General features: G+C 39.9%; 1 protein-coding gene across 2 annotated transcripts; it reads right to left on the bottom strand.

The window, feature by feature from the left end:
- Positions 1 to 3674: 3674 nt before the first annotated feature.
- ints2 (integrator complex subunit 2) lies at positions 3675 to 26777 on the bottom strand. Of its 2 annotated transcripts, none has more exons than XM_037748983.1 (25): positions 26376 to 26777; positions 23652 to 23962; positions 23372 to 23510; positions 22579 to 22681; positions 22275 to 22388; positions 21081 to 21211; positions 18988 to 19158; positions 17833 to 18053; positions 17498 to 17623; positions 17196 to 17267; positions 16549 to 16663; positions 16012 to 16080; positions 14457 to 14591; positions 14173 to 14349; positions 13652 to 13766; positions 12801 to 12905; positions 11781 to 11945; positions 10592 to 10793; positions 9067 to 9192; positions 8248 to 8449; positions 7760 to 8041; positions 7003 to 7110; positions 6664 to 6769; positions 6144 to 6320; positions 3675 to 4405 (listed from the first exon to the last, which is right to left on the bottom strand). In XM_037748983.1, exons 2-25 carry the CDS (start codon positions 23945 to 23947, stop codon positions 4224 to 4226), a joined length of 3639 nt encoding a protein of 1212 aa, XP_037604911.1. In that variant the 5' UTR covers positions 23948 to 23962; positions 26376 to 26777; the 3' UTR covers positions 3675 to 4223. The 2 variants fall into 2 exon arrangements, with proteins under 2 accessions (XP_037604911.1, XP_037604910.1); XM_037748982.1 differs by having other exon boundaries at positions 26371 to 26777.
- Positions 26778 to 27546: the final 769 nt, after the last annotated feature.

Consider the following 27546-nt stretch of genomic DNA (forward strand, 5'->3'; position numbering starts at 1 on the left):
AAACTGCTGCAGAGTGCTTCATAAATGCCTCCACAACACAGACAGAGAGGAGGAACTTGACTATGTGGATGCAAGTCAAACTTCTTCATGTAAAAGATTACAAAACATACTATATATATCATCTAACAATTTGTATTGTATATACTATTACCTTTTAAAATGATAAAATGTATATCGTCCTGTGTAATTACGTTCTGGTTGTCCATATAGGAGAGAATTACTGTGTATGATAGCAGGCAGGGAAGTACCTTAAATGTGAATGTAAAAAATGATTTCCACTCGCATCATCTCATTATTCATTAACACTGCAAATCATAGGCCATTTTACACAGGAACGTCTATAAACAGTGATAGTTTTATATTTCAGCATAATGTGTGCAAACCTTGAAATCTATTCTCAGGTTCTTCACCGCTGACTAAAGATGGATTTAATTAATGGGTTCAGTCTGACAAGGTGGATCAGTTGTTTTTAGTGTGGCAAGACTGCCCTCTGGTGAATTACCAGGATATGTCTATTAGGATATGATGGCACAGCTGCAATAACATGGATTCATGTGTGGTAATAAGAGCAGCAAGTGAGTGGCATAAAAGAAAAGAAGGCAGTCGCTTCAGTTAGGCTCTATAACTGTCTGTTAACAGTCTGTTCCAGCAACCCTCTGTATTATTGACAGTGGGTATTAAATGTCAAATTCTAAAAGACAATGGCATTGAAAAGACTTTAGGCCCTTTAACAATCTCACAAAATGCAATACTAGCCACATGTATGAGTTATAGTCAGGGGTAAGTAATGTTACATTATAGAAAGCAATTGCAACAGATTGCTGTGTGGAAAAAAGATGCTTTTACCATGTAAGCCAAAAAGATAAAACCAACAGAGAGGCGCTGTATTTCAAGATGTTCATCTCGGCGCAGGCTCTGCTGCAACAAATCTGTTATGCATGTTTTTGTGTGGAATATGTTCAGACAGCGGACACAAATCTCCCTCCTCCCAAAGACTATCTATCTCTCCTGAATATGACTATGAGCCAAATCAGTGAATATCTGTTGGCAGGACTAGCAGGACTGTAGGCAAGTCGAGTCCAAGATTAACCACAGTCAAGCCAAGATCAAGGTTATTCAAGTTAGAGTTAAGTGTTATACAACCTAATGAACCACTCAGGACAATCCACTGGATTCAAATGATCATCAGGAAATCATCAGTGGAGTAGTTTACTCCAAAATATGGAGCAGCCTGTAAATAGATATTCGCTAATTCAGCTCTACTGCAAAACAGATTCTATTGATCCTCCAAATTATGGTGAGCATGCAGCATGGGCTGCCATCTGCAGACACAACGACTACAGAAAGTCATAAATGAACTACACCCATAAAAACAACAGACCACATCACACAGATTAGCAGAAATTTCACAGATTATCTGATCAAGGACATACAACTACAATATGACATTGCATCACACTTCAGGATACTACATGTATGTGCTTTCCCACACACATGTACACACTCCTCAGTCAGGGCAATATAGCTACCTATAAGGAAACAGAGTTTTTTCTGGGAATTTGGGAGTTTTGCAACCCAGGGGGAATTTACATTCTACCATGGAAAAACCTACATATTTAGGCTATGTATCTAGGTATTTAACTAGATCATTCCAGTAGTTTTGGACTGTATAATAAACCAATGAATTATGCAGTATTTCTCCACAAGCATTTTATCCCTGCTTGAGGGGGAAACATCTCTGAAACAGCATTTACAACTTCATGTTAGGAAATAAATTGGGGAAACATAATGGTACAGTTAACATGAGCAATCCAAATTGTTGTATATGCTCAGAGCAGAAATGCAGGAACAGCCAATCAGATGTGAAACTCACATGTTATTAACAACAATGTATTTGTAATACTTAAATATGAAAATAGGGATGATATAAAACAAAAAAAACATTCAAGCTACAGCAGGATTGAAATATGGTTACTAGTCATATGAGGAATTGCACAATAGACAACAGGAACCTTTCACAGCACACATTTTCACTTGACATAAGGTTAGTAGGAAAAACACACAGGTGTTACTAATTACTGACATTAACTATGCTAACCAGCTATTCAATGCATTTAAGAGACTCTGGAGCGCTTAAAGCATTCAGTCAAAAGTCATTTGATAAAAACGTTATTCTTAAGTTTGTAACTTTAAGTGGGAGTTGTTGGTTTTTACCTTTCAGTTCAGAATTTCACTTTCAGCAGTTCCTGGCCCTGCATGGTCTCCTCTGACGCACCTGCAGCAGTCTCTCCTCCTCCTCCTCCTCGTTAGCCTCTCAGCAAGTGTGGATAAGCTTTCACTGGCTTTTCATTCATGCATAACGTTTACAGTTACTCAAACTTTAGGCTTTGCCAGCTAACGTTAGTGGTAGCCAATTTAACACGTCCGAAATTCTCTCAAGTATCACAAACTTGCATCGTGAGAAGAGCGAGCGGGGGAAAACAAAACCCTGCACAAAAACGGGCGATGGAACCCGCAAGTTCCGAGATCTGGCAAAAACTCTCGCGAGACATTCTGCCCGACGACCTATCCTAACCTTAACCAATCAAATTCAATGCCTAACCTTAACCAAAGATACTCCACCTTTACTCACAGGCGCAGTTTGCGTTGGTTCAATGCATCTTTATGCATCTAGATGCATCTATATGCATCTATATATTATATTATACTTAGAACTAATAATTTAGTGTAATGATGAATAATATCAACCTTGTTCTGTCTTCATATTGACAGAATAAGAAACCAACAAGATAAGAAGATAGAAGTTGAAAGAAGATAGATTGTGGTATTTTTATTTACTTATAGCCTGATAACATTGGACACTCTCTGTCCACACCGTTAAATATGCACTTTCTGTTACGTCATGTAAACTACACGTCACGTAATGCGGTCGAGATCAGACTAGAAACACTTAAAAGATGGGTGAGTAGTAGGTTACTTGCTATCTTCCAACATTTGTGTTTTTTTAAACAGAAAACACAGCTTTTATACTGCGATATTTACTGAAAATGACTCCTGACGGTCTCCCTCCAGCCAGCTGTCACCTTCTTTAGGTGTTTGTAGTGAAATGAGGAGGTATCGTATCAGATAACTCCTCATTTCAACTTCACCAATCAGACGTTCCTCATCCGTTGGAATAAGGAATAAATAGAAACAGGACGTCTGACATAAGTTCAGCTGTGCAGCGCTTCGTCACTCTAATTAATTCCAATAGAAAACAATGCGATCAAACTGATTTTGCTACCGACGCTCGCGTCACATTCTGTTTGGAGGGTGTAATATGTAGGCTAAACGCATCCCAATACATTAGACCTCTCTGCGTTGTACACATTACATTCCTTCTAGATTTTTTTTGTGAACCCCAAACCTTAAAGTTCAAACTACGCCTATGCCTTTGCTATTTGAGATCAATGCCTAACCTTACCCATCTCACGAGTTTCCCAACTCGTGGGTTACCTTCTAGAAAGGACCAGGACCCACAAACTGTCAACAAACTCATCTGTCGGGCTGTGCGAGTCGGGGAAACCCACAAGACCAAGACAAGTTTAGATTTCCAACCAAGGAATAGATGGACACAACACAAACTCATGAACCAAAATGTTTCCCCAGGCTTTATCCCAAATAAACCTCATCAATGAAAGGGTTTCTTTGTTTTATTAAAAACAAACACAGTAGCCTACAAAAGCTCTGCATTATTATTTCAAGGCAACATTTTTCTTTTTTTCAGTTGCTGAGAAAAGGTCACTTACAGCTTAGAAAAATATGCCTATAGAGGTCAATAAAATGGACCCATTTAACATTTTCAGTATTTTACTTTCTACAAAAACTCTGACAGATCACATAAACATACATTTTCTAAATAAATTGCAAATCATGATATATTTACAGGGGGTGAAACGATATGGAGGATGGAGTTTTCAGTGCTTGACTTCAGTCCGGACTGAACAGACTAGAATGGATATGCAGTACAACATTTGCCATCGTGTGCACAGAATGAGAGTAACCCACAACCTTACAGTGTAGGTAAGCCAATGACAAAGGTGACATCGGTCTGAGTCCATTTGTTAAAGATGAACGGATGTGTATTGACAGTAGCCCTCTCAGGAGTATGATGTCTTTCAGAGGCAGTGTTTAGAGTTGTTGGTTTAAGTCCAGTCCCTCCTCTTCCTCTAGAATGTGTGTGTCTATAGTCCATGAAGGGTGGAGCTGATGATGTCCATGAAGGTGGCCTCTACACAGTAGCAGAGCTGGACATCAGGGTCAGCTCCACCAAGGTCCTCTGCTGTCCTCTGAGGTAAAGTCAGCTTGGAGGAGCCTCCCCCTGGAGCCGCAGACCCCTGAGGCTTCTCCTTCAGATACTGCAGGCCTGAGGCAGGAAAATGACATACTTCTTATTAATGTTATTACTTAAACACATTACTTACTCTTCTAGTCTCCATTACATTATTATAGTTATGACTGATCTACACTGCAGATTTGTTCGCAGTTTCTGACATGTACATATGTCACAGATCACTTCAAAATCTAAAAGCTATATATATATTATCTATAGTTAGAGTTGCCCCGAGTCAATCTGCAGGATCAGTATTTAAGGCTGATCAAGGCTGACTTTTTTTTTATTTGGATGCGATCTGGCACACTCAGGATAAGATCACCAGATGATATTAATTGGGGCACCTGGATGGAGCAGCCCAAAAAATACAAAACATGTCGCAACATTGCAGGGGCACAGGTTAAATCGTTGCCCGTGGTGCTTCCAGCCAGGTGGAAAACTACTCACAGTATTGTTAGAGTAGCAATCCAGTGGAAGATTGTGTTCTTTTTCCTTAACCATTGAAGGAAATGTTTAAAGGATGCAAATTTGTTAATTCAAAAATATTAAACTGTCAAAAATATTGATTTAATTTAGCTTTATCAAATCTAATGCGAGCCTACTTTAGGTAAAGTGTGCAGCTCCATTATGTAGTAAAATTGAAATATTGGATCGAGACTCTATTAAGTGACTAACGGTGCTTTCACAAGCCATAACCCATTTGGCTAGTCTGAATCAGAGTGGAATTGATACTTTTGGTTCGTTTTCTATTTAGTCTGGTTTGGGTTCATTAAAGTGGACCAAATAAAACAATTATTTTGCTAAGGGACGTGCACAAAGGAGCGCATTTATCTTCTTTGTCTCAAGAGCTGTTACTTATATGCAGGGAATTGCGGACTTTGAAATACTGCTGTCAAAGTTTTTCCACTTTGACTCTGCACTGATCGACTGTGCGCATGAATTCCTTCTCCAGTTTATCTCAAATGACTTTATAAACGTCACTGTTTTTGTGGACTTTATTGAGTGTGTTCTCTTCGGCCCAGATGTCAAGCAAACATCGGTCTTCTGCAGGGGTCCAGGTCAGTCCTCTCCCACTCATGCTAACCTGTCATTAACCTGTGTCCATCTTAACAGATGCCCGCGCAGGCAGCCTGCGTTTTGGTTCACTTGGAAACAGTCTGAGACCACCTCTCGCAAGCGGTCTCGGACCGGTTGTTTTGGTCCGCATCAGAGTACGATTAAATGCGTTCACAGCCACCCAAATGAGCCCCACCAGAGGTTGAACCATACCAGCGTTTGATTAAAACTTTGTGAAACGTTTTTTTTTTTTTTAAATCAGGACACTCCTATCTGTTTAATTTGGTCTAACCCCATGTGTAGGTAAAGGGCACAGCTAATTATAGAAAAAGTCAACCAATATTACTTAGTGACAGTCTCTGATCTAAAACTAAAAAGCCAAAAATGCTTTAGCTGTTTCATGTTGGTTGATCTCTCAATGTCTAATATGAATAAAGTCTTCAGGAGAGCGACTGTGTCTGTAAGTCCAAATTGTTTCCTGGTCAGTACTGACATCAAGTATACATAGAGGCAGCTCTAGGACACCAGAGTTTCTGTTAATCTGTATGGAAGAGGAACTTACCTAAACATCTGTCAGGAGGTCCCTACTTGATAACCTCAATGATGTACAGTATACTACATACATAGTGTTTCTACACTGGTGGTCACAGCAATGAAAAGGAATTTTTACAAATTGTGTACTGATGAAAAGCCACCCATGACCAACTATACTTACGGGCGATGAGAGGGTCGATGTCCCTGGCTTCGGTGGCAACATCGGAGGCACAAACCTGGCCCACTTGTACTAGCAGACCCGCGACTTCATCATAGAGCGGAGGGAAGGCCTGGCAGAAGGCCACCAGGCATGGCAGGATGGGCATGAAGAAGGAGAAGCGCTTCGCACGAGTCAGCACTAAAAAACAGAACGCACTTACAGTAATAAATACAGTGGTGATAGGCTGTTACACACTGTGCACATATGTAATGGAGAGAGAGAATGCTGCACTGGCAGCCAAAGGCCAGATGGTGGCAGCCAAATATAGGGATACAAATATCAAGACATACTGTATGACAACAGCTGATATAATGTATATAGGCTGAATTGTGAGTTACAGTAATACAGTGAGTCTGCTGGGAGCCAATTCAATGATGGAGATACAAAAGTATATAAAAAAGAAGTATGTGAGCAAAGGAGGCTACAACCAAAAGCATGAATGTATGAGATGTAAAGACAAGGAACAGTTCAGTTTACCGACCTGTGAGGAGGGTGCCCATGACACTGACGGCCAACCTGGCCACACTGAGGGACTTGGGTAGCGCGTACTGGGTGCACAAGTACGACAGCAACTGGATTGCAAAGATCTGTGTGGACACACACATTCAGAACGGCTACACATTTCCCCCCCACATATTTATGCTGCAAATATGCAAACACTCCGCAGAGAGCATCCAATAGAGCTGCTTTAAAAAAACACATGGAAGTGTAAGAGAGGCTCTGGCACAAGCCCAGGGCAAGTCTGGGATTTAAAGCCAGGAAAAAGAGGGAAGATGAGAGGGGAAGGGAGGGGAGGGGAGGGGAGGTTGGGAGGCCTCACCTGCTTTTCCAGCTGGGGCTGGGCCAGCAGCTCTGGGATGAAGTCCAGACAGATATGGATGGAGGGGATGCCTGCCACAGTTAGAGGCAGCAGAGCTTGAGGGTAACCCTGACAGACAGAGACGGAGAGAACAGGAAATATAAATCTTGTGATAAGAAAACAAGAATGACAAGGGAGGAATGAGGAATGCACAGTAAATTCAAATCAAATAGTCATTAAAGCACACAAGTACTTTTATATTAAACATGTGTATTTACACAAATGCAAACCGCAACTTCTACTTGGCAGTGTGGACAAGGGTGGATTAGTGTGACAGAGGGATGATTGGTTTGATGAAGTCCACCATATGGCTGTCTGCTACTCCTGGGAGTGCTGCAGTCACTTACCACTAATGCCATGGCAGAATGTGATGATGACTAATGGGGTCAACATGACTTGGCTCTTTTGAAAAACTGACTGGAAGGTATTTTCAGTAATATGGCACTATCCACTCAACTACTCACACAAAGGGTATTTGCGTGATAACATTAGTTTCTAATGGCAACATTTGGAGGGAAGCAAGACAATCTAGTCGTGCAGTAATATTAAGAAGCAGGAATCTGAACAACACACACCCTTGTTGGCCTTTGAATCTGTCCTGTTACAACACTCTCTTTTATGTTTGCGACTGTGTAAACCTGCCAGCCCTCCCACTGTCACAGTAAAAACAACAAACATCAACTGTACAGCCCACTTCATCTTCGTCTCATTGTGTTACCTGAAAGTGGACCAATTTGGCAATGTTAGGGTCGGCAATGAACATCTGATGCAGCAGACAACAGATGAGACATTGCACCTCCCTCAAGTCACTGAGCAGGCCTCCCTCTGGCTCGGCGTCCTCCACGCCCCCCCTGGCTCGCGGCCCCAGGCTTCCCTGTTTCGATTTCCCTGGCAAGGGGCCCCTAATGCTACTCAGCAGGCTCTCTGTGTTGGCCCCCAGCTGCTGCTCTTCGGAGGTTGGCAGACAAACTTCCAGGAGAATCTGGACTGCTGCGCTGTCCTGGGGTTAAACAGAAACAGGTGGTTACCATGGCTAAGTGTGAAAGGTCATCTCTTACATATTTTTTCATGCCACATTATCTCATGCCATATTATTTATGCATTCATGCTTTACCAAACCCCCATGACATGAAAATAAAACTAAGAGTCTTCTTTAAAAAAAGTGAAGTCTGAGTATGTGAAGGAGAAAAAGTGTGTTATAAATACCTGTGCAGCTAGAAGGGCGTTTTTCAGCTCCTCCCTGGTGACCTCGGGTGTATCTGGCTGTCCGGGCACGCCCAGGTTTGAGACCGTCTGGCTTTGCCGATCAAAGTCAGCCGTCTCCTTCAGGTGGCAGTGTAGGTAGGCTTTTGAGGCCAGCAGGTAGCCATTCAGCATGTGAAGCACAATGTCCATCACAGGAGGACACCTGGAAAAAAAATTAAAAGTTGAACCTGTTATTTAGTTTTTTTTATAGGGCTGTCAATCAATTCAAATATTTAATTGCCTTTAATCGCATGATTGTCCATAGTTAATTGCAAATTAATCACACTTTTTTTTCTTTTCAAATGTACCTTAAAGGTAGATTTGTCAAGTATTTAATACTCTTATCAACATGGGAGTGAGCAAATATGCTTGTTTTATGCAAATGTATGTATATATTTATTACTGGAAATGAATTAACAATACAAAACAATGACAAATGTTGTCCAGAAACCCTCACAGTTGCCCCAAACTGCATGTAATTATCATAAAGTGGGCATGTCTGTAAAGGGGAGACTCGTGCGTACCCACAGAAAACCATTTTCATTCACATATCTTCAGGTCAGGGGTCAAGGGACCCCTTTGATAATGGCCATGCCAGTTTTTCCTCGCCATACTATGCAATTTAGCGCAAGTTTGGAGCGTTATTTAGCCTCCTTCGTGACAACCTAGGTTGGTGCTAATTTCACAATGCATTAAAGAAATTGGTGGCATTAAAACGAATTTTACTGTAATGCGTTAATATCACGTTAAATTTGAATATATAATATGTCTTGTAGTTACCTGTACACCCGTTGATCACAGCGCAGCACAATGAGAGGGTCCACCATCAGGTCGTTCTGAGTGTACGTCTGCTGCCTGAGCAGCTTAGCTGAAGGTTGGAGGGCGTTTACGGTCATCACCCACAACCTGCAACACAGACATCAGTTTTAACTTTCACTCATATCACATTCAGTATTATGAAGTGGAGAAAATACGCAACCGTTTTTCTTTTCTTTTTTAGCCCAGTGTTTGGAGCTTCATAAGAAAGAATTTAATTTCAAATTGAGATGCCTAACATTTGAAAAGCCTGACAGCACATAAAGAGACATTGTGGCACTTTTCAAAGGATAATAGTAAAATTGCTGGTTGACAAAAATATCACACTTATCCAGATGAACTAGTCATGAACTGACCACCTTTTTTACAAATTGGATTCATTGTGTTTTAGAGGACAAATATTCTAAAATGTGAGACACACTTCAGTAGGAGTTTAATTCAGTTACTCACAAATTAGGCAGTGGCAGCTATTCACCCTCAATCTCTCTTATCAGACCGATGTTAAACTATGAACAGCAGGGTACTCTTGGAGCTCCATGCCTTCCTGCAGCTTGCGCACTGGCATCAATCAGTGAATCTGTGTGAAATCTGACACTACTGTCCTCCTGCTGGGTTCACCAGAACCCGGCCCTCTGTAACATTCAATACTATGAGAGGGAGTGAGGAAGAGAAGAGGGAGGGGGGAAACAATCCCTCACATCTCCCTCTTGGTGAATCTCCCTCAGTTTTCCTGCCCTGAGCTCTTCTTGTTACAGAGACCTTCTGGATCGATAGGATGTCTGCTCAGAGCTTTGGTAACTGTGCTCCTGTGGGCCCCGGGGCAGAGTGAGGGTCACCCTTTTCTGTCCAGAGAGTTCACGCAGGCTGACAGAGTTGTTTGGCTCAATACCTCTGATCTATTCACACAATAATCATTGAGCATCAGCCTGGGGTTAAGGGTTACAACTCTTGTTCCACCGGTCTCCCTTTATTCCATTTACAGAGTCTCACAGCAACTTTACACAGCCTTGGGAGAGACGACCCCAAGTCAAGTATTACTGTTAACCTTTTCTGAAAATACATACAATTATAAATCGAACCAGCAGGAAAAAAATAGCACTTAATCCGTGGATTCATATGTATTCTCTGTTTTTTTTTTATTTACTTTTTTCTTATGAAATTGAGCAAAAGATCCCAAATTCTAATTAGTGAAGATAAGATACTTATTTGGCCTCTGAAGGCCTTTGGCCTTGATTTTGAGCCCCAATACTCAAGTGATACCATTAATTTAAGGCATACTAATAATGCCTTAAGGCAGAAAATATACCATATGCAGTAGGCATAACAATTATCTGGATTCTTATGTGAAATTTAAACTTGCACAACGTAAACAAATTGAATTTTCCAATAACCACGATGTATTACTCCCATGTGGTTTTCTCACTTGAGGCTGTCACAGTAGCAATTTCTATCCTTTGTCACAACATGTAATCATGTCCAGAGCATATACCTGCGGGGCATCACAGTGTTGAGGCCCATCCAGAGCTTGTTAAGTGTCTGCAGTATTCGGCGAGGCACAGCGGGCTCCAGCAGCAGAGCCATGCTGGCTGTGAGGGCCTCTGCATACGGGATCAGGTCAGCGGGTGAAAGCAGCGTTAAATGCTCCAGGATCCGCATCAGCCTGGGACTGCTGGACGGTAACTTCTGGAAGGCTTGGGGGGGGATGACAAACAGCTGAATTTTAATACATTTTAACCAAATGTGCACACTGAAATTAATAGAAACCAAAAACCTCTGAAGCATTAAATAGACAGTAGCAACATCTGGAAACACATTTGTTTAGACTTAATGGTGGTCAGAAGAAAATAAAACTACAGTGGTATCATCCTTTAACCTTAATCCACAAAAAAAATGTTAATCAAAGGTGATAAGTGTCAAATCCACAGAATGAACACCAACCTGTTGAGTCTGTGTGTTCTAACTCAATTGAAACCCCTGTTCACCTCCTACCGCCAAGCCCTAAGAGGCAGAGCAGCTATTTCTCTATTCTTACCATACTTTCATAAATAATCCATCCATTGTCTTTCTTGTCACCATTATTCTGAAGAGGGTTGCAACGTAGAGGGAGCCTTAAACACACCCTGGATATGTTAAAACTACACAGTCGTGCACGGTTGCATAAAAACATAAAATATAAATTTGTAAAGGTACATATACATTAACCTGTATAATGGTGTGTAGAACTGATTATCTGTTACACTTTTGCATTTTGTCAAGGATCTCTGTCAAAGAAAAGCCAATTACAGCATAATCCTCTCAACCTTGAAGGATTAACTATTGAGATAAGATTCCAGTTGGATAACGGCTTATACCTGTCAATGTATTATACAATATTAGTGTCTCTTCCCTGTTCCACTCAAGACTGGCAACACTACTCTCTTACCTACATACACACTACCTACTGTACCTAGGTTACTATCACTGCTGTTTGGCTGGCTTTAATCTGAGGTTTATTATTTAATCTTTTCAATCCAAACAATGTCAGTTTACCTTTTAATTGTATCTAATCAACTCTTGTAGTGTTGTTTTGTTTCTATTTACCTTATGCCTATACAGTATGTGGCACTGATTGTTATAGGACTTTGATAACCTTCTGCCCCAACCCTGTTATTTTCATCCCTTATTCCTGTCCTCCTCACCCTGGTGGAGCTGGCTCTGAGTGTATCTGCAGGTGTTGCTGGGAAGCATCATCCTCCTCAGCAGGGGCAGCGTACCAGTCACCTCCTCTTCACACACCCAGTCCTCCACTAGACATAGGTGGGGGTAGTTGGTGGCCAGCAGCCTCAGCAGGGCAGAGTGCAGACCTGGGGAACAGGGAAAGAGAAAGGAAGGCTATTTGTAAGTTTATTAACCACAAGAATTTTGTGTATTTTGATTTTCTTTTTTGTGTGTTAGTAATAACGCGTTAACACAAATTTGTTTTAATGCAGCTCATTTCTTTAACGCATTTTGGCAAGGAAAAACTGGCATGGACATTTTCAAAAGGGGTCCCTTGACCTCTGACCTCAAGATATGTGAATGAAAATGGGTTCTATGGGTACCCACGAGTCTCCCCTTTACAGACATGTCAAGTCAGCACACAATGACACAATGACAGCTGTTGTTGTCTGTTGGGCTTGAGTTTGCCATGTTATGATCTGAGCATAATTCTTATGCTAAATGCAGTACCTGTGAGGGTTTCTGGACAATATTTGTCATTGTTTTGTGTTGGTAATTGATTTCCAATAATAAATATAAACATACATTTGCATAAAGCAAGCATATTTGCCCACTGCCATGTTGATAAGAGTATTAAATACTTGATAAATCTCCCTTTAAGGTACATTTTGAGCAGATAAAAAATGTGCGATTCATCGCAATTAACCATGGACAATCATGCAATTAATCACTTGTGTTGTTCCCTTTTTTCAAACATAAAAGCCTGATTTGTTTCCAACAAGGGATAATCGCTCACATCCTTTATCACTGCACAGACAAAAAATAGCTCATTTTGTTGAGGGAAAGACAAACAGATTGGAAGCTTTTCTGGTGGAGTAGTGATATTTACTGTGATATGTAATGCAGGGTTATTACCACAATCTTGGTATACAACTTGTGTGCTCCCAAGTATGTAATACCATATTAGCAAAATAAAACATGGCTATAAGTCAATGTCTCACCCCCTAGCTCCTGCTGCAGTCCCTGGGCCTGGGTAACCAAATACTTAATGGGGATCTGGTCCATCAAGGCTGCTGAGTAGGACTTTGGCTTCCTCTGCATCAGGGCTTTAAAAAAAGAGAGAAAAAGGGTGAGTGAAGCAAAGAAACTATAAGACAGGAAATAGAGAGGGTGATAACATAAAGCAAGAAAAGGACAAGACCGAGCATAAGTGTTTTATTTGGCAGTGTAAGGACGCCAGAGCCACTGTGCCGATGCGTTAGAGGAGCGGAGGTGATTTTTCATTGACGTGGGTTCATTACCACTGCTGATGGGCTTCATTACTCCTTCCTTGAAGGCTGCGGGAGCACTTGGGTAAACACAGCAATTAAAGAGATGGGCATAAACTCTCACATAAATCTGGCCTAATGAAGGGCAAGAGGAGAGCTCGTCATGGGAGAGAATAAACACTGACTAGGCTAACTGCTAATGCTCAATCTAACCTACAGCTGTCCTAGTTAGCTCAGCTCCCGCAGCCATTGTACTTGGCTCTTTGTCAGCCTTCCATTTATTCTCTATGAAGCAGCCAACATTCAGTGCCAAGAGAGAAAAGGATGAATGACTGCACATCCAGAGTGAGAGCATCTCCTACAACTTAACAGAGGACAAAAGCTGCCTTTCTCCTCTCACTGCCTGACAAATTCCCCCCATCTCACATACAATGCCTCCTTCAGCAGAGGAGATGACAACGGATGCACTTTAGACGGGCAGAAGACGAGAAAATAAGAAATGGAAAGGAAGTGAGCCAACATTACAGTGGGAAGTCAGGCACAGTGCTTTGTTCTATGGGACACGGTTATTGTCTTGTACATACCCAGTTGTTTGGTGCTCGCCAACAGGTTCTCCTCATAAGACAGGATGTAGTAGAGGATAAGGAGTTGGGTGGTGATGGAGTAGCGCTGCCGTCCTCCTCGACTGCCCTCCCCTTGCTAACCAATAGCAAAAAAAGAAGCAAAACAACAGCTACAGGTAAAGGACGGGCAGCAAAGTAGGGCTCTGCATTTTCAGAGAATGTGGGGATGGATACTTTCAAAAGATTCATCAGCAATATAAAACATGGAATGCTTGAAGCAACAAACAAGACTTGTTTTTAAATACAAAAGGGTTTTGAAGAAATAAAAAGATCTAATATTAAACATTCTGTAAAGTGATATCCAACTCCATTCACTCTGGGAACTCAAATGCTACGTTCAAATTCTCACAAATACTGTCAGATATCATCAAAATAAGATATGTAAAATAAAGAACACACCATAAAACAAACACAAACACCATTAACGGTTGGGTGCAGTTTAGGGTTTTTGCAGTTCTTGTGACGCCCGAGGGCTGACTCACCCCAGCAGAGCTCTGGAAGACATTAAGGATCTCCTGCTCCGTGATGGGCTGGTTGGTGGCCTCTGGATTGGCCTTTGATGCTGGAGTGAGGATGGAGTTGATATAGGCGTCAATTAGGGGAATCAGTTGGGTGTGGATGGGGGTGGTTGTCTCACAGAGCTGGCGATAGATCCAATCCTGGAAGATGCACACAAGGATAGCACCGGAGGGCAAAATTAATTTTTAAATAAGTCGAAACACTAGTCATGTAGTTGTGCATGAGCCATCGAGTGCACGTCTCCTACCTTGATGGACACTTTGTGCTTGGTGAAGGCTCGGCTACGGAGCAGCTGGTAGATACAGTGAATGGGGAGGAATCCTGTGATGGTGGCACTTAAGTTGTTGGTCACTGCAACCCTCACCGCATGTGCTGTAACCACCTACACATCAGAAATAAAAAATTATCTAAAAAGAAACAATGGAAAATAGACAAAGCACACCCACAAATCTTGTATAGTTCAACGTCACATTATAGTGAGAATGTTCACAACTTTGAATTTTATTTCTTTTTTATGGCTCCTTCACTAACAAGCTCCTTTCATTCTTCAACCCAAAGTATGGTAATGTGAACACTCTTGATTGCTAATTACGATTAGCAACATACGTGCGAGCAAACATCACTTACTGCATCATACATCAAGTACAGACTCAGATGTAGGACTGGGCCATATGATGATTGTACGCAGTGGAACGAGAGAAATTTGTCCAAGATCTTGTTACACTGAGGTATCTTTATCTTTACCAAAAACTTCTGGCTAGTGTTAAATAATGTACATTAAAGTGATTTATGGCCACTTTTAGAGGGACTTTTTATTTCATTTTGACAAGTTGTTAAATCAAAACCTTCTACATTCCTGAGTTTATAGTAGCTCTGGGTGGGGAAAATAAATGAGAGACGATGAGAATAAAATACTGAAGCCCTGACAGGTAAGGGAGAAAATTTCTAAGTCTGATCCAAATTGTTTTCTCTCCTCTGTTTATAGCTAATAAGTGCTAAATACTAGATTGGGAGCATTTCTATTGCCTCTGCACAGCTCTCAACATGGCGACAGCTGAGCCGGCGGGGTCGTGTCTAGATGGGAGCCTGAAAACCGTGAAATCTGATCTAAGATCTGCAAAAACATGCAAAAACTCTTGCGGGACGACAGCTTATCCTAACCGTAACTCTTCGAGGTCAATGCCTAACTTTAACTATTCAAGGTCAATGCCTAACCTTAACTATTCCAGGTCAATGCCTAACTTTAACTATTCAAGGTCAATGCCTAACCTTAACTATTAGATGTCAATGCCTAACCTTAACTATTAGAGGTCAATGCCTAACCTTAACTATTCAACAATAAATGCCTTCACGAGAGATTCCCTAGTTTGCAGGCTCCCTTCTAGCCACTACCAGCCGGCGGCTGGCATGCACGGCCGGACCGTTTATGTCAACAAAGGAGAATCTCTGATTACTCAGGTAGATTACTCCACTATATCTTTACATAGCAAATAGGTGTTTGATGCTATATAATGCTCTGGATATCGTACAGCACCATTAAGAACAGGTGAAAAAATGGTTTGCCAGGATATTTTGTCTAAGTTCCTTTTTTTTTTTTTTACATTTGTGAAACAGGTGGTTTGCCAGGTGGGGGAAAAAAAGTTTTGCCTTTTTTTCCCCCATCTGTGGAAACAGGTGAATTTTTTTTGTCAGGATAATTTTTTCTAACTTCCGTACTAAAAGCCTAAACAAATAAATCATTGAAAACTGGAATTAGCAGGGAGAAAATGTGCATAAGGATTAAAGGATTACAATGCATGTACCTGTTCTGTGAAGATCTCCTGTGTGAAGATTGTCTTCATCTTGCTTAGAGAGCTGGGCTTGATGGCAATCTGTTGAAAATTGGCACAAAAAAAGAGAACATCAACAATGGTAGGTTTACTGTGAGTGAAAACAACCTGCAGGCAACAGTGCTGGTATTTTGTAATTCCCTCCTTTCATATTTCATAAGAAGAATTCTACATGGCAGGCGCAGCATTGAATTGAGAGGTTTGCCCTCGGGGTGGAAACAAACAGGCTCTAAATCCAATTACATTACACATCTTAGTGGAAAATACACTGAGACAGGAAAACTACTTAGCACACAGGCAGGAAACAATAGTGCACTTAATAAGTAATAAAACAGCAAATTGGCCACAGGGTACAGAGTGTCTTGGTAGATATGTGTATGCTGCAAGTGTTTCATCAGTGATATAGTCTTTCTATGCACCAGTGCTGCAGTGGAGGAGTGGATTGGGGCCAGTAGCTGGTCAGCCAGACTGATGTATTGATCACTGCCTCCCTCCCACCTACCACCTTACCTTCATCCCCAAAGTAGAGCACACCAACTCAATAATGGAGCTGAGCTGGTTGCTATGGAAATACATGGCAACCAGTAATAGCATCTCTCCAAAAGAAGCAGATACGCCTGCAGCACTGTAAGGAGGAGGACACACATATGCATGAGAGGCAAGTGAGAAAAGACACTCAGACTTGTCGTTAATCCTGCATCTTACAGGACAGAATTTTAATAAACTGATTAAGCTTGTTGCATCAACCCACACACACCACATTCACTCACACACAGACACACACACCTTCTTCTCTCAGTCTGCATCCCCTTAGTTGCCCCTAAAATCACTTAAAACTCTGATGATTTATACTTTATAGACTAGAGTCACAAACAAATACACATTCATATGCACTGCTGCAGTTATTATTTGTTGTTAAGACAGGCCATATTAACATACAAATAAAAGCTTTGCTGAGTTTATCAGGAAATAATACATTTTATAGGCCTACAGAAAAAACAAACATTTGTGTATGTACTTAGGAAGTGGATGTGTGAGAGAGGAAAGATGCATACAGTGGCACGGCATTATGTAAAAAACGTTATGTAACTTAACATTAAAATATATTGAAAACAACAGCCTCATTATCATAAAAACTGTAAAGAGATTCTCTTTACCTCTCAAAGTATTCCTCCTCTTTGATCATCCAGCTGAGCCACATGACCATCAGCTGTTCCTGCTCTGGAGTGCTGGACACAAACACACACACAGATGACAATACTTAAACTCCATATAACAAAGTGACAATCAATTCCAAAAGATGCAGAGAGGACTTCTGGCAGGCAGCATGCATTGGCAGAAAATCAAAACTTGAAGAGAAAATTGAATAGAGTATGTGATCCCAACCTAATGTGTTTGTGTTTGCTGAATAAAACAAAGACTTATAAAAGTAAGAGTCAATAACACTAGCTTTATGTACCTGACCAGAGTAGGGAAGGCCAGCAGCTTGCAGAAGGACAGAGAGACGAAGCGGACGCCAGCAGGAGTGGCCGGGGGGCGGCTGGTCATCAACTGCAAGAGCTGCTCTGCCTCTTCATCTGTGGGTCTGTAGCGGGATCACATTGAGTATATTATCTCTAAGACATGAATGTTTTAGAATTAAGCCAATTCTTTAAAAAAAATTCACTGACTGTGGAACATTTCTAATATATGCTGGAATAAATAAAGCATTCAGAGTTAAAAACAACAGGCAAAACACTTCTTTTCAAATCTCAAAATCAAACTTTAAAAACAATCAAATCCTCTTTGACCTACCTGAGGCCCGCAATGCCCATGAGAGCACAGTAGAGTCGGAGCAGAGCGCTGGCCTTCACCACATGCTCCTCTCTGAGGCCAGAGTACCCTGAGCTGGCCTCCTCTCCCATATCACCGTCGTTGGGCACGTGGGTGCTGCGTGAGCGTGGCAGGATGGCGACCAGCTCCAGCAGCAGCTGTCTGCGCATCTGCCACAGCACAGAGCTGCTTTCTCTCTTTCGCTGGCAGTACAAAGAGAATGACATGAGTTAACTGCTGTGGCTCCAACCAGTGAATGTTTGGCATTTTTCTTATGATAATAAACAATTAATAGATTAACAAAAATTGTCGACAATGAATTTTCTGTCAATCAATTAATTGACTAATCATCTGAGTTGTAATGTATAACACAGAGAAAGCTAAATATAGAACATTTCGATACATTTCCCCAGCGGAGAGGCTTTTCTACAGAGCTGAGGGAGAGCCTTATTGTCTAAAAAGAAATTTAAAAAAACATTTCAAGGGAAACAAACAAATGATTGCATTTGCAATGAAAGGCTGACTGTGAACTGTCTCCATGAACTGCCAGAAATACCAGCAGATGGAAAGATACATGATTCCATTTATATCTTTTGTTATATTAAACATTGGCTTAAATTTAGGACAATTTAATAGAAGATATGACAATTGAGAAAGACAGACAAACAAAGGTCCCATGCTGGGCTGGAGAATGCATTAATGAGGGCATAGAAAAAGAAACGTGTGTGTTTGAGAATGTGTCCATAGTTTTTACACGTTCATACAGGATGATTACATGACATGCACATTAAAAACCTGTCTAATCAAAGTTAAATCATAAATCATGAGCTAGTTTAACTTGACCCCATTTCATCCAGTAGACTCAGATGAGGTGTCCGCTCTAACATGGTGAGACTCTTGTAATGTTCTCCATGAGTACAACACAACATCTTGTCTTGTCACCTCACAGAGTACTTTTGCCTCTGCTCAACATGATGAGACAAAATGATCACACTGCATTACAATCTTCTCTATGTTAACTCACCAAACTACATCTGCAACCAGTTTTGTTTCTACTTGAACAAACTAGAGTGAGTGTGTGTGTGCGCCTATTTAAACAACATTAAATGCAATACAGAATAAAGCCTGGCCCCTCACCTGTTGTCCGTTGCGAATGAACATGCTGAACCAGGTACGGACTTTGCTATTGGTACCCAGTAGTAGACCGCTGACATAAGAGACTAGGGGACTGACTGCCTCATCTGGTGTATCTGGCCTGTAGTCCAGAGTCAGAGCCACACCCAGACCAGGCAGGTGACACTCCTCCACCTGGGAATACACAGAATAAACAACACAGTCAATTACATTATTATATTATTCTGATGGCATAAGATTTTGTTGAAAAAAACTAACAAAAAGACACTCCACACTGAAATTTGGTGGTGTCTATGTGTTTTGTTCTACAACCCATTACTTTACTTACTTGTTTATGTCTTCTAGTATATTCAGAAATTCAAATAATACATCATGTTTGAGTTATTTCACAAAAATGACACCTAATTCTATGGTGAACAACAACAGTCCCAAACCATAAAATATTCAATTTACAATGATGTAAAACAGATAAAAGAGAAGCAAATATTTTGGCATCTTTGCTTGAAAAATGACTAATTAATTGATTATCAAGACAGCTGCTGATTAATTTTCTGTTGATTGACTAATCGTTTTAGCTTGATCAATAACTGATCTTGTGCTGTAACCTTCTTAAGAATGTGTGGGGGGGCAAGAAGAAAAAATTCTCCCAAAGTGTATCACAACATAAATCAGTAAAGACAAATATCTTTCTAACTTTTATGAAGTGTTTGTGTGAAATAACTAGAGAATATAATGTTCCTGGCTAAACAAAGCCCGTCTCTAGTTGATTCAATTTACCAATGAATCTGCATATTATTTTCTTGATTAATCGATTAGTTGTTTGGTCTATAAAATGGCAGAAAATTGAATGTCCCTCTTAATTTCATGAAGCCTAGCGTGAAGATGTCTTGTGTTGTCCCACTAATTGTTCAAAACCCAAATATATTCAGTTTTTTCTATCACAATAGACAAATAAAAGTAGCAAATCCTCACAATTAAGATGCTAGAACCAGAGAATATTTGGCATTTTTTGCTTGGAAAAAAGGCTGAAATCATTATTCGACAACATAGTTGTCTATTAATTTTCTGAAGATTGACTAATCGATTAACTGACAAATAGTTTCAGCTCTATTTTGGTTTCAAAACATTGCCTTTTGTGTGTAAGAGGCCTGTTGTTCACAAATAAAAGCTCAAAGTGTATTTGTTGGCAAATCATTCCTAACTAACAAAGCTTTATAACACATGGCATGCAATGATTATATAGAATATATTTTGATTCTAACATTAAGAAGATCAGCTTTACGACACCACTTAACCTAAACCTGCAATAACTGATTTTTGGGCCACTTGGGGGCAACAACATTGACATATCATCACTTGTTGAGTTCATCTGGTTAACTTGTTTGCAAATAATTGGTTATACACACATCCAGCAGTTACGGAGCAACATTATTGATTGATTTTTAGTGAATTTTTTTCAGTGAAAACAGCTGCAGAACGAAGCTATGAGAGCGGTGTGAGTGTACAAAACATAGTTTTGAGTCGGACAGCTAAAATATTTGCTGAAAGTCACATTAAAGCTGGAAGCTGTAGATTCAGGTGATTATTCTCGGTAGGTTCATCACTACCAGTGATCCCATTCACATTGTCACAGTTTTGACATTTTAATTTGATACATCGTTATCATAAAAATATCAATTATAGTCGCTTTAAAGCCATTATGTTTAGAATTTGAATATTCATGACCTTTAAAGGAGGCATAAACGGATAAGGCATGGCTGCAATGAGGCCTTATATTTCCTAAGTGTTAACAGAAACTGCAAAATCATTTAAGACGTGTTGCTACAGTAAATACTTATGTCGAGATCATACTTAATTTTTTATGCAACCATGTTTCTGCAAATAATTGGCAAAATTCTCCACACAAATCATGAAGGCGTATCATACAAACTGACGAGATGCTGAAAATTGTGCTTTTGGTTTACACATGCATAATTAACATGAGAAAACTCAGAATATAGCAGAATAAATTCAGCACAAATGCATCTCCATCTGAATAAAGCAGCTGTGATGATTCATTATAATTATTAGTTAATTATATTAAAAGTGTAACTCACCACCATAGCTCTGATGTTGAGGGCCTGTGAGGGGTTCATCTGACAGAGCTGCCTGAGGGCTTCAGTCCTGCGTCGACCACCCACACTCTCCTCATCCTGACGCTCTCCATTCTTGATCAAACCTCGACAGACTGCAAAGACAGAGGTGCACATTTAAGTCAACAAGCAGGATATAACACCCTTAAAAAAACACAAGTTGGACTTTTGAATTCGCTCAAATTTTACATTTTGATTTTTTGTATCAGGTGATTTGCTGCCTGTTAGCAACATGCTCACTGAATGTTATTTTAGTAAGGGTAATACTATACAATCAATACATTGTAATGTTGTATGTCATGTTTGCTTAATAATGTGATCCTTGTCTAAAGGTCTCCACAGTAAGACTCATTTCTCCAATGTCATGGCCAAGTCATGTTCCTCCATAAATGCCCTAAACCATAGAATCATGACTCATTTATTTGCCTGTAAATAAGATTTAACGGCCATCACAAGACAGCATTTCATCTCATTTTTCCTTGTATTTTTCCACAGTGACAGTTTGAAAGGCAAACGGTTTATGGTTGGCTGAGACTGTGGCAATGCACTGAAATGATATTAGTTTCCATCTCTGCCACTTCTGGATTATTTCATATGCCATAAAGGAGCCAGTGGAGTTAGGTCTGTTTACCAGCTTGTGTTCAACATGACAAACCTTGATGCTTCTAGACAGAGCTATTTCCTATACTTCCCCCTTAGATCAATTCATTTTAGTGAAACAAAGCATTTTCCTGTAACAAAGGATTCCTTAATGTTGACTGCTATATAACACACAAAAGCTATTGACTTATAGACCTGACCCTCTGTGTGTTAAGGAGGCACTGGAGACGATGGGCATCTTCTTATAATGTGTCTCTCAAAGCACACTCTGTGAGCCAGAGCAAGACAATAATGTTCATCAATCAAAGACAAATACAAACACCCTCAGGTCAGTGGCATGGCTAGAATCGAAAGAAAATGTGTGATGGCAAATCAATAGCAATCTGCCTATAATTATAATGAAGCTATCACTTCTAATGTAATGTTAAGTAAAGCCGTATTTTCGCCACAGCAGATACACTCACTAACCATATGAAGCTAGTACTGACAATTAAACAGCCACTCTATCTCACATTATCAGCTGACAGCATGTGCAGTGTTGTGAGACAGATGAATTACCTTCATTGAAGCTGTCAGGGACATTGGCAACCAACAGACACAGAAACCAGTCTCCATTGCGGACATGAAGCAAAGCCTCTGCCACATCCACGATGGGGAGCAGGGAAGGCAGCTCTGAGAAAAAGAAAAAATAATCACTGAGGTCATATTTTCAGGCTGGCTTTACTATTAGGTCGTTTTTTTTCCTAATATACAGCTAATGTTTGATTATATATGTGTGTACAAAAGCCATTGTATTCAGCACCATCCCACTTCCACAGCACCTTTAGGTAAAAGTATTAAGAAGATGAAAGGAGTAGGGTACCTGCTTGTAAAATGCAGAGGACATCGGCGACCTCGTCCAAGTAAACAGGGCTTTCAAAGAGTTCAGAGGACTTCAAGAAAAACTCTCCATTTGAGTCGACCACCTGAGAAACAACAAGGGAAAGGGAAACACAGTGTGGATCAATCACCCAAGGCCTCCTATTAGGTGAAGATGCAAGCGCTGAAGGGAAATTGTAGTACAAAGAAATATATAATTTGTGAGTCAATGTGAGAGCAGCTGCTAGAAATTTGGGAATCATTTCTGATACCAACTTCAGCTTTGATGAACAAGTAAAGGAAGCTGTGTAATCTTGTTTCTTTCATCCAAGGCTCATTTCCACAAGTAATATATTTTCAATCATTCAGTATTTTGTACTAAATCATTCATGCTTTAATTTCTTTAGATATAGACAACTCTGTCTCTCTATATTCAAGCATGAAAGATCTGTCTCTTCCACATCTCTAGATTATACCAAAGCCAGCAGCTCGGACTAAGGCCACTGAAATCACCAAAATACCCCATTTCTGCAGTGTCTTGTCCGGGTAGTTGTGGGTGGCATAACAAGTGCTAGCTTTAAAACCAATTATTAAGTACCTTTATAAATTTCATGTATACGTTTTATTTCTCAGATGTAATTGAGCATCATTTAGCACATATCCTTGTCTTTTCTTATCATGGTTCATCATTCGTTTCATAAAAAAAATACTCTCACCATGTTTACCATTCAAGCGAACTGCATTAATGTTGTCAATGTCCTTTGATTTACTGAATCATGTGGGGACTCTGACTGTACCTTATTCATGATAGCCAACAGTTCACTGAGGGTCAGACGGAGTCTCCTGAGGGGATCACTGTGTTCAAACTCCAGGGTCAGGCCATGCTGTAGCTGTGACACCAGGATGCTTTCTCCGTTAGAGCCACCTGCCTTGTGCCTGGCGGAAAAGACAGCACATTGTGTATCCTGGTAAAAATGACCTTCCCGTGGATTTTTGGAAAACATTGATCAGTTGTATGGAGTTTCTTATGAAAAAAACAATGTTATGTATGAAAAAACAGAGGAAAGTCAGATATACCTAAGCTGCTGCTCCTTTCGTGCATCCTGCTCCAAGGCATGAAAGTCAACAGACAAAAGCGCTACAATGGAGTTGACAGCTTCCACTCCAGAGAGCAGGCGGAGGATCAGCTTCTTGTCCTGTGCCCAGGACTGGCTCTGATCAGCTGGAGCACATAAAGCCATCCTCACCAGGCAGGGCAGCAGCAGCCTCAGCTCAGGGTCACTCAGAGCGGCCAGGCGTCCCACATCCACCTTCTGCATGGCTTCAAAAGCATAGGAGCTGACAAATTGCAGCCCTGCACTGTCTGCCATCATCTCTGCAACTAAACCCTGAAGGAACAGGCAAAAGAGGGGGCAACATAGAATTCATCTCTTAAGCAAACTGAATTTCTTCTCAGTCAGTCCCGTAATCCTCTGTCATTTTTATCAGTCTTTCATTGAGAGTCTCCTTTGTTTTTCTTTTATCTGTTGGTTTCACAGTTAAAGGCAGAAACAGTCTCAACAGTATTGTTAAAATCTGTTCTAAGATTATTGGTGTGAATCAGAGAGACTTGAATTTCTTTTTGAAACCAGCAGATCCTCCGTAAGGCGGAAGGTATTTTAGCATCTTCTGGTCATGTGCTTTTCAGTGAATTTTCTCTGTTGCCATCAAGACGTCGTTATGGTCTGTAAAACTAACCGTTATCTTAGATAGTTTATCCCATCTGCAATCAGATTATTGAATGCTCCTTACATTTTATATTTCTTATGGACTTTTATCCTTTTGCCGTCACAGATCCTTTTATCCTTTATTAGACTGATCCTTCTGTTGTTCTTGTTCAGTCGGTTTATTTATTAGTATGTCTAATTTACATCAGTAATTGTTTTGGGTCCTGTTTTATATATTTTTTAGCTTACTTATATTGTTGTTGTTGTTGTTGTGTGTCACTATGTTTTATTTATTGTTTTTTATGTACAAGCTGCTCCAAACTAATTGCCCCTAGAGGGATTAATAAAGTTGTTTGAATTGAATTGAAACAGACAATTTAAAGGGGCTGCATCTGATGTCATCTGAAGCAAATCAAAATGGACAGTCTTCTAGTCTAGGCATCATGTGTGATAGGAGCAGATGCACTGATATATAAGGGTTTAGCAAACACTACAGAAACTCTATAAATAGTCAGGCAAGTAGAGTTCAGCTGACATAAGTTAACTTTGTCACAAATACTAATGCATTAATTTCTCCATAGATCTTGAATTAACCAGATCATTAGCAACTTAATGTGTTTAATAGTTTAATTTGCCCTGCGGTTCCGTAATTTGCCACAAAAATGTTAAGGTTGTTAATATCATTACAACGTGGCTAACGGCAACACTTATTTAAAACCGCAATAATTATGTTCCAAATATCAATATTCAAAAAATGTTTTGTGACAGGGAGGGGCGGTTATAATTTAAGAGGAAAATTTAATTTTAAAAAGCATTGTTTTCGTACAAGAAAGAAGAGTATGTGTATTTCAGTCTGTGGGGTTGATTTGTGGGATGGGTTAGGTGATGGGTTGAAGAGGAGCACAAATATAAATCACTTTAAAAAGTTATACAAAAAAGATATTTTTGGGAGTTATATGGATGAGGAAGAGTTGTGATAAGGGTTGTGTTAATGGTTGTGTTAAGGGTTGGTTTATATCTACTTTTTAACTCCGGGTGGATATGTGGGTTGTAAATAAACTTGGGATGCTGTTCATATATTAATTTTGGGATGTAAATAAATCTGGGATAGTTTATATATTATATTATATTATATTATATTATATTATCATTCTATGATATATGAGTTATTAGAGGAGAAGTGAGAAATGGGTATAGGGAAATATAAGTTTTACTTCTACCTACTCCTTTTTGGACACTATTACTCTTGTTTAGTTTGTTATTATTTTTTTATCTGTTTTTACTTATTTTTATGTTCGAAATAAAGTCTTTCATTCATTCAAATATAAATCAATTTAAAAAGCTATTCAAAAAATATATTTTTGGGGAGGTATATGGATGAGGAAGAGTTGTGATAATAAGGGTTGTGTGTTAATGGTTGGTTTATATCTACTTTTTAACTCTGGATGGATATGTGGGTTGTAAATAAACTTGGGATGCTGTTCATATATTTAATTTGGGATGTAAATAAATATGGGATAGTTTATATATATTATATTATCATACTATTGAGTTATTAGAGGAGAAGTGAGAAAGGGGGTAGGAAAATATAAGTTTTACTTCTACCTACTCCTTTTCGGACACTATTACTCTTGTTTTGTTTGTTATTTTGTTTTTATTTCTTATTATTTTGTCTTTTATTCTAACAAAACAAGGTAAAGGCTATCTATCACTGATAACTGATGCTGATAGTGGTGCTAATGCTAGCCAGCTAATACTGGGAAGATCAGCTACACTTTAACTGGAATGTACCTACACAAAGTCAACACATTATCACGATTCATGCATAGCACTTAAACATGTTAAATATGTCTTCTTAAAGCCCAAACAACACCGTAAAGATACAGCCAACTCCAACTATTAACGTTAGCTAACAGCTAACTAGCAGTAGCTACCTTCTATTGGTTACTGAGCAACGCTTAGCATGCTACTAGCCAGCTAGCAGCTAGGCTAACAGCTAGGCTAACTGGCTCATACTACTGCTGTCTGGTAGGTCTCTTACCGTGTAAACAGTCAATGTAAATACAATAATTGGAAGATCATAATCTTACCTCACTTCTTAGGATGATACTTGGACTTCTTTTTAAAAAGAGAAATATCCCCGCGGAGGCCTTCAGACCTCGGTCTGTGTTGTTGTGTTGTCCGTCAGCCTCTAACGGTATAGGGGGAGTCCAGAGCCAGTGACAGAGAGAGAGAGAAGTTGGTCCTAGTAGCTGCTCCGGTAGCTTTATGGAGAGAAATGTCTTTGTATTTTGTAAACGCTCTGTCTATTTATGGTTCCCGCATTTCCTTACTTGGGTCTTTACCTGTATCTACAGTGATTACTGTGTCAGTGTGACAGTAAGGCAACCAGCCGGTCTAGTCAGCACCGACTGACTGACTGCAGTAGCACACTGTCAGTGACTGGAGGCAGTCACATTACCACACTACCAGTCCTGCCCTGACTGCAGCCACTGCTGTGATGAACATGGGTTAGGCAATGTTGACACATTATACCAGTATAATGGGAAACTTATTGCATTTGCAGAACAAAGCAGTGGCTCAAGTAGATTTTTTTAGAATAGTTAGTAGAATAAAGATAATAATGCACTATACTCACTTTTAACTTAGTCTCTTCTGCACTATATTCACCTTTTTAATAGTCGTGTATCTCAGTTGTTACCCTGCACTATATTCAGTTTTAACAGTTTTCTTCATCTCCTTGTATTTTTATATCTGGTATATTTTTTTGTACTTTGTACTTTGCACTAGTAACTTTTTTACTGCCTTTTTACTAACATGTTTTGCACTATGGAACTGTGATGCTGGAAACTTGAATTTCCCTCGGGATCAATAAAGTTACTATCTATCTATCTATCTATCTAGAATAGTTTTAGCAACCAAAAATCCCTTAATAACCTTCCAGCATATTGTAATTCAAGTGTTCTGAGAGAAAACTAGACTTCTGCATCTCCTCATGGCTCTGTTTTCAGACTTTAAAAAATCTAGCCAGTGACAGGAGATATTGACCATCACAGGTCATTTCAGAGAGAGAGCGTTCCTATTGGCCGTTCATTCAACGGAGGCAGCTGTCAATCACTCCCAAACTCCGATCAAACGGTCAAACTAGGCAGCGCTGTTCAAATATGAATCAATATTCTGTTACTGTAATGCCTATTTCTCACCTCAAATGTTTTCAGAAACATCTTGTAGTGTACTGTTTTGCTGTAAAATGATAAAGTTTGGGA

The sequence above is a fragment of the Sebastes umbrosus genome, chromosome 17, assembly GCF_015220745.1.
Source record: "Sebastes umbrosus isolate fSebUmb1 chromosome 17, fSebUmb1.pri, whole genome shotgun sequence".
Lineage (NCBI taxonomy): Eukaryota > Metazoa > Chordata > Actinopteri > Perciformes > Sebastidae > Sebastes > Sebastes umbrosus.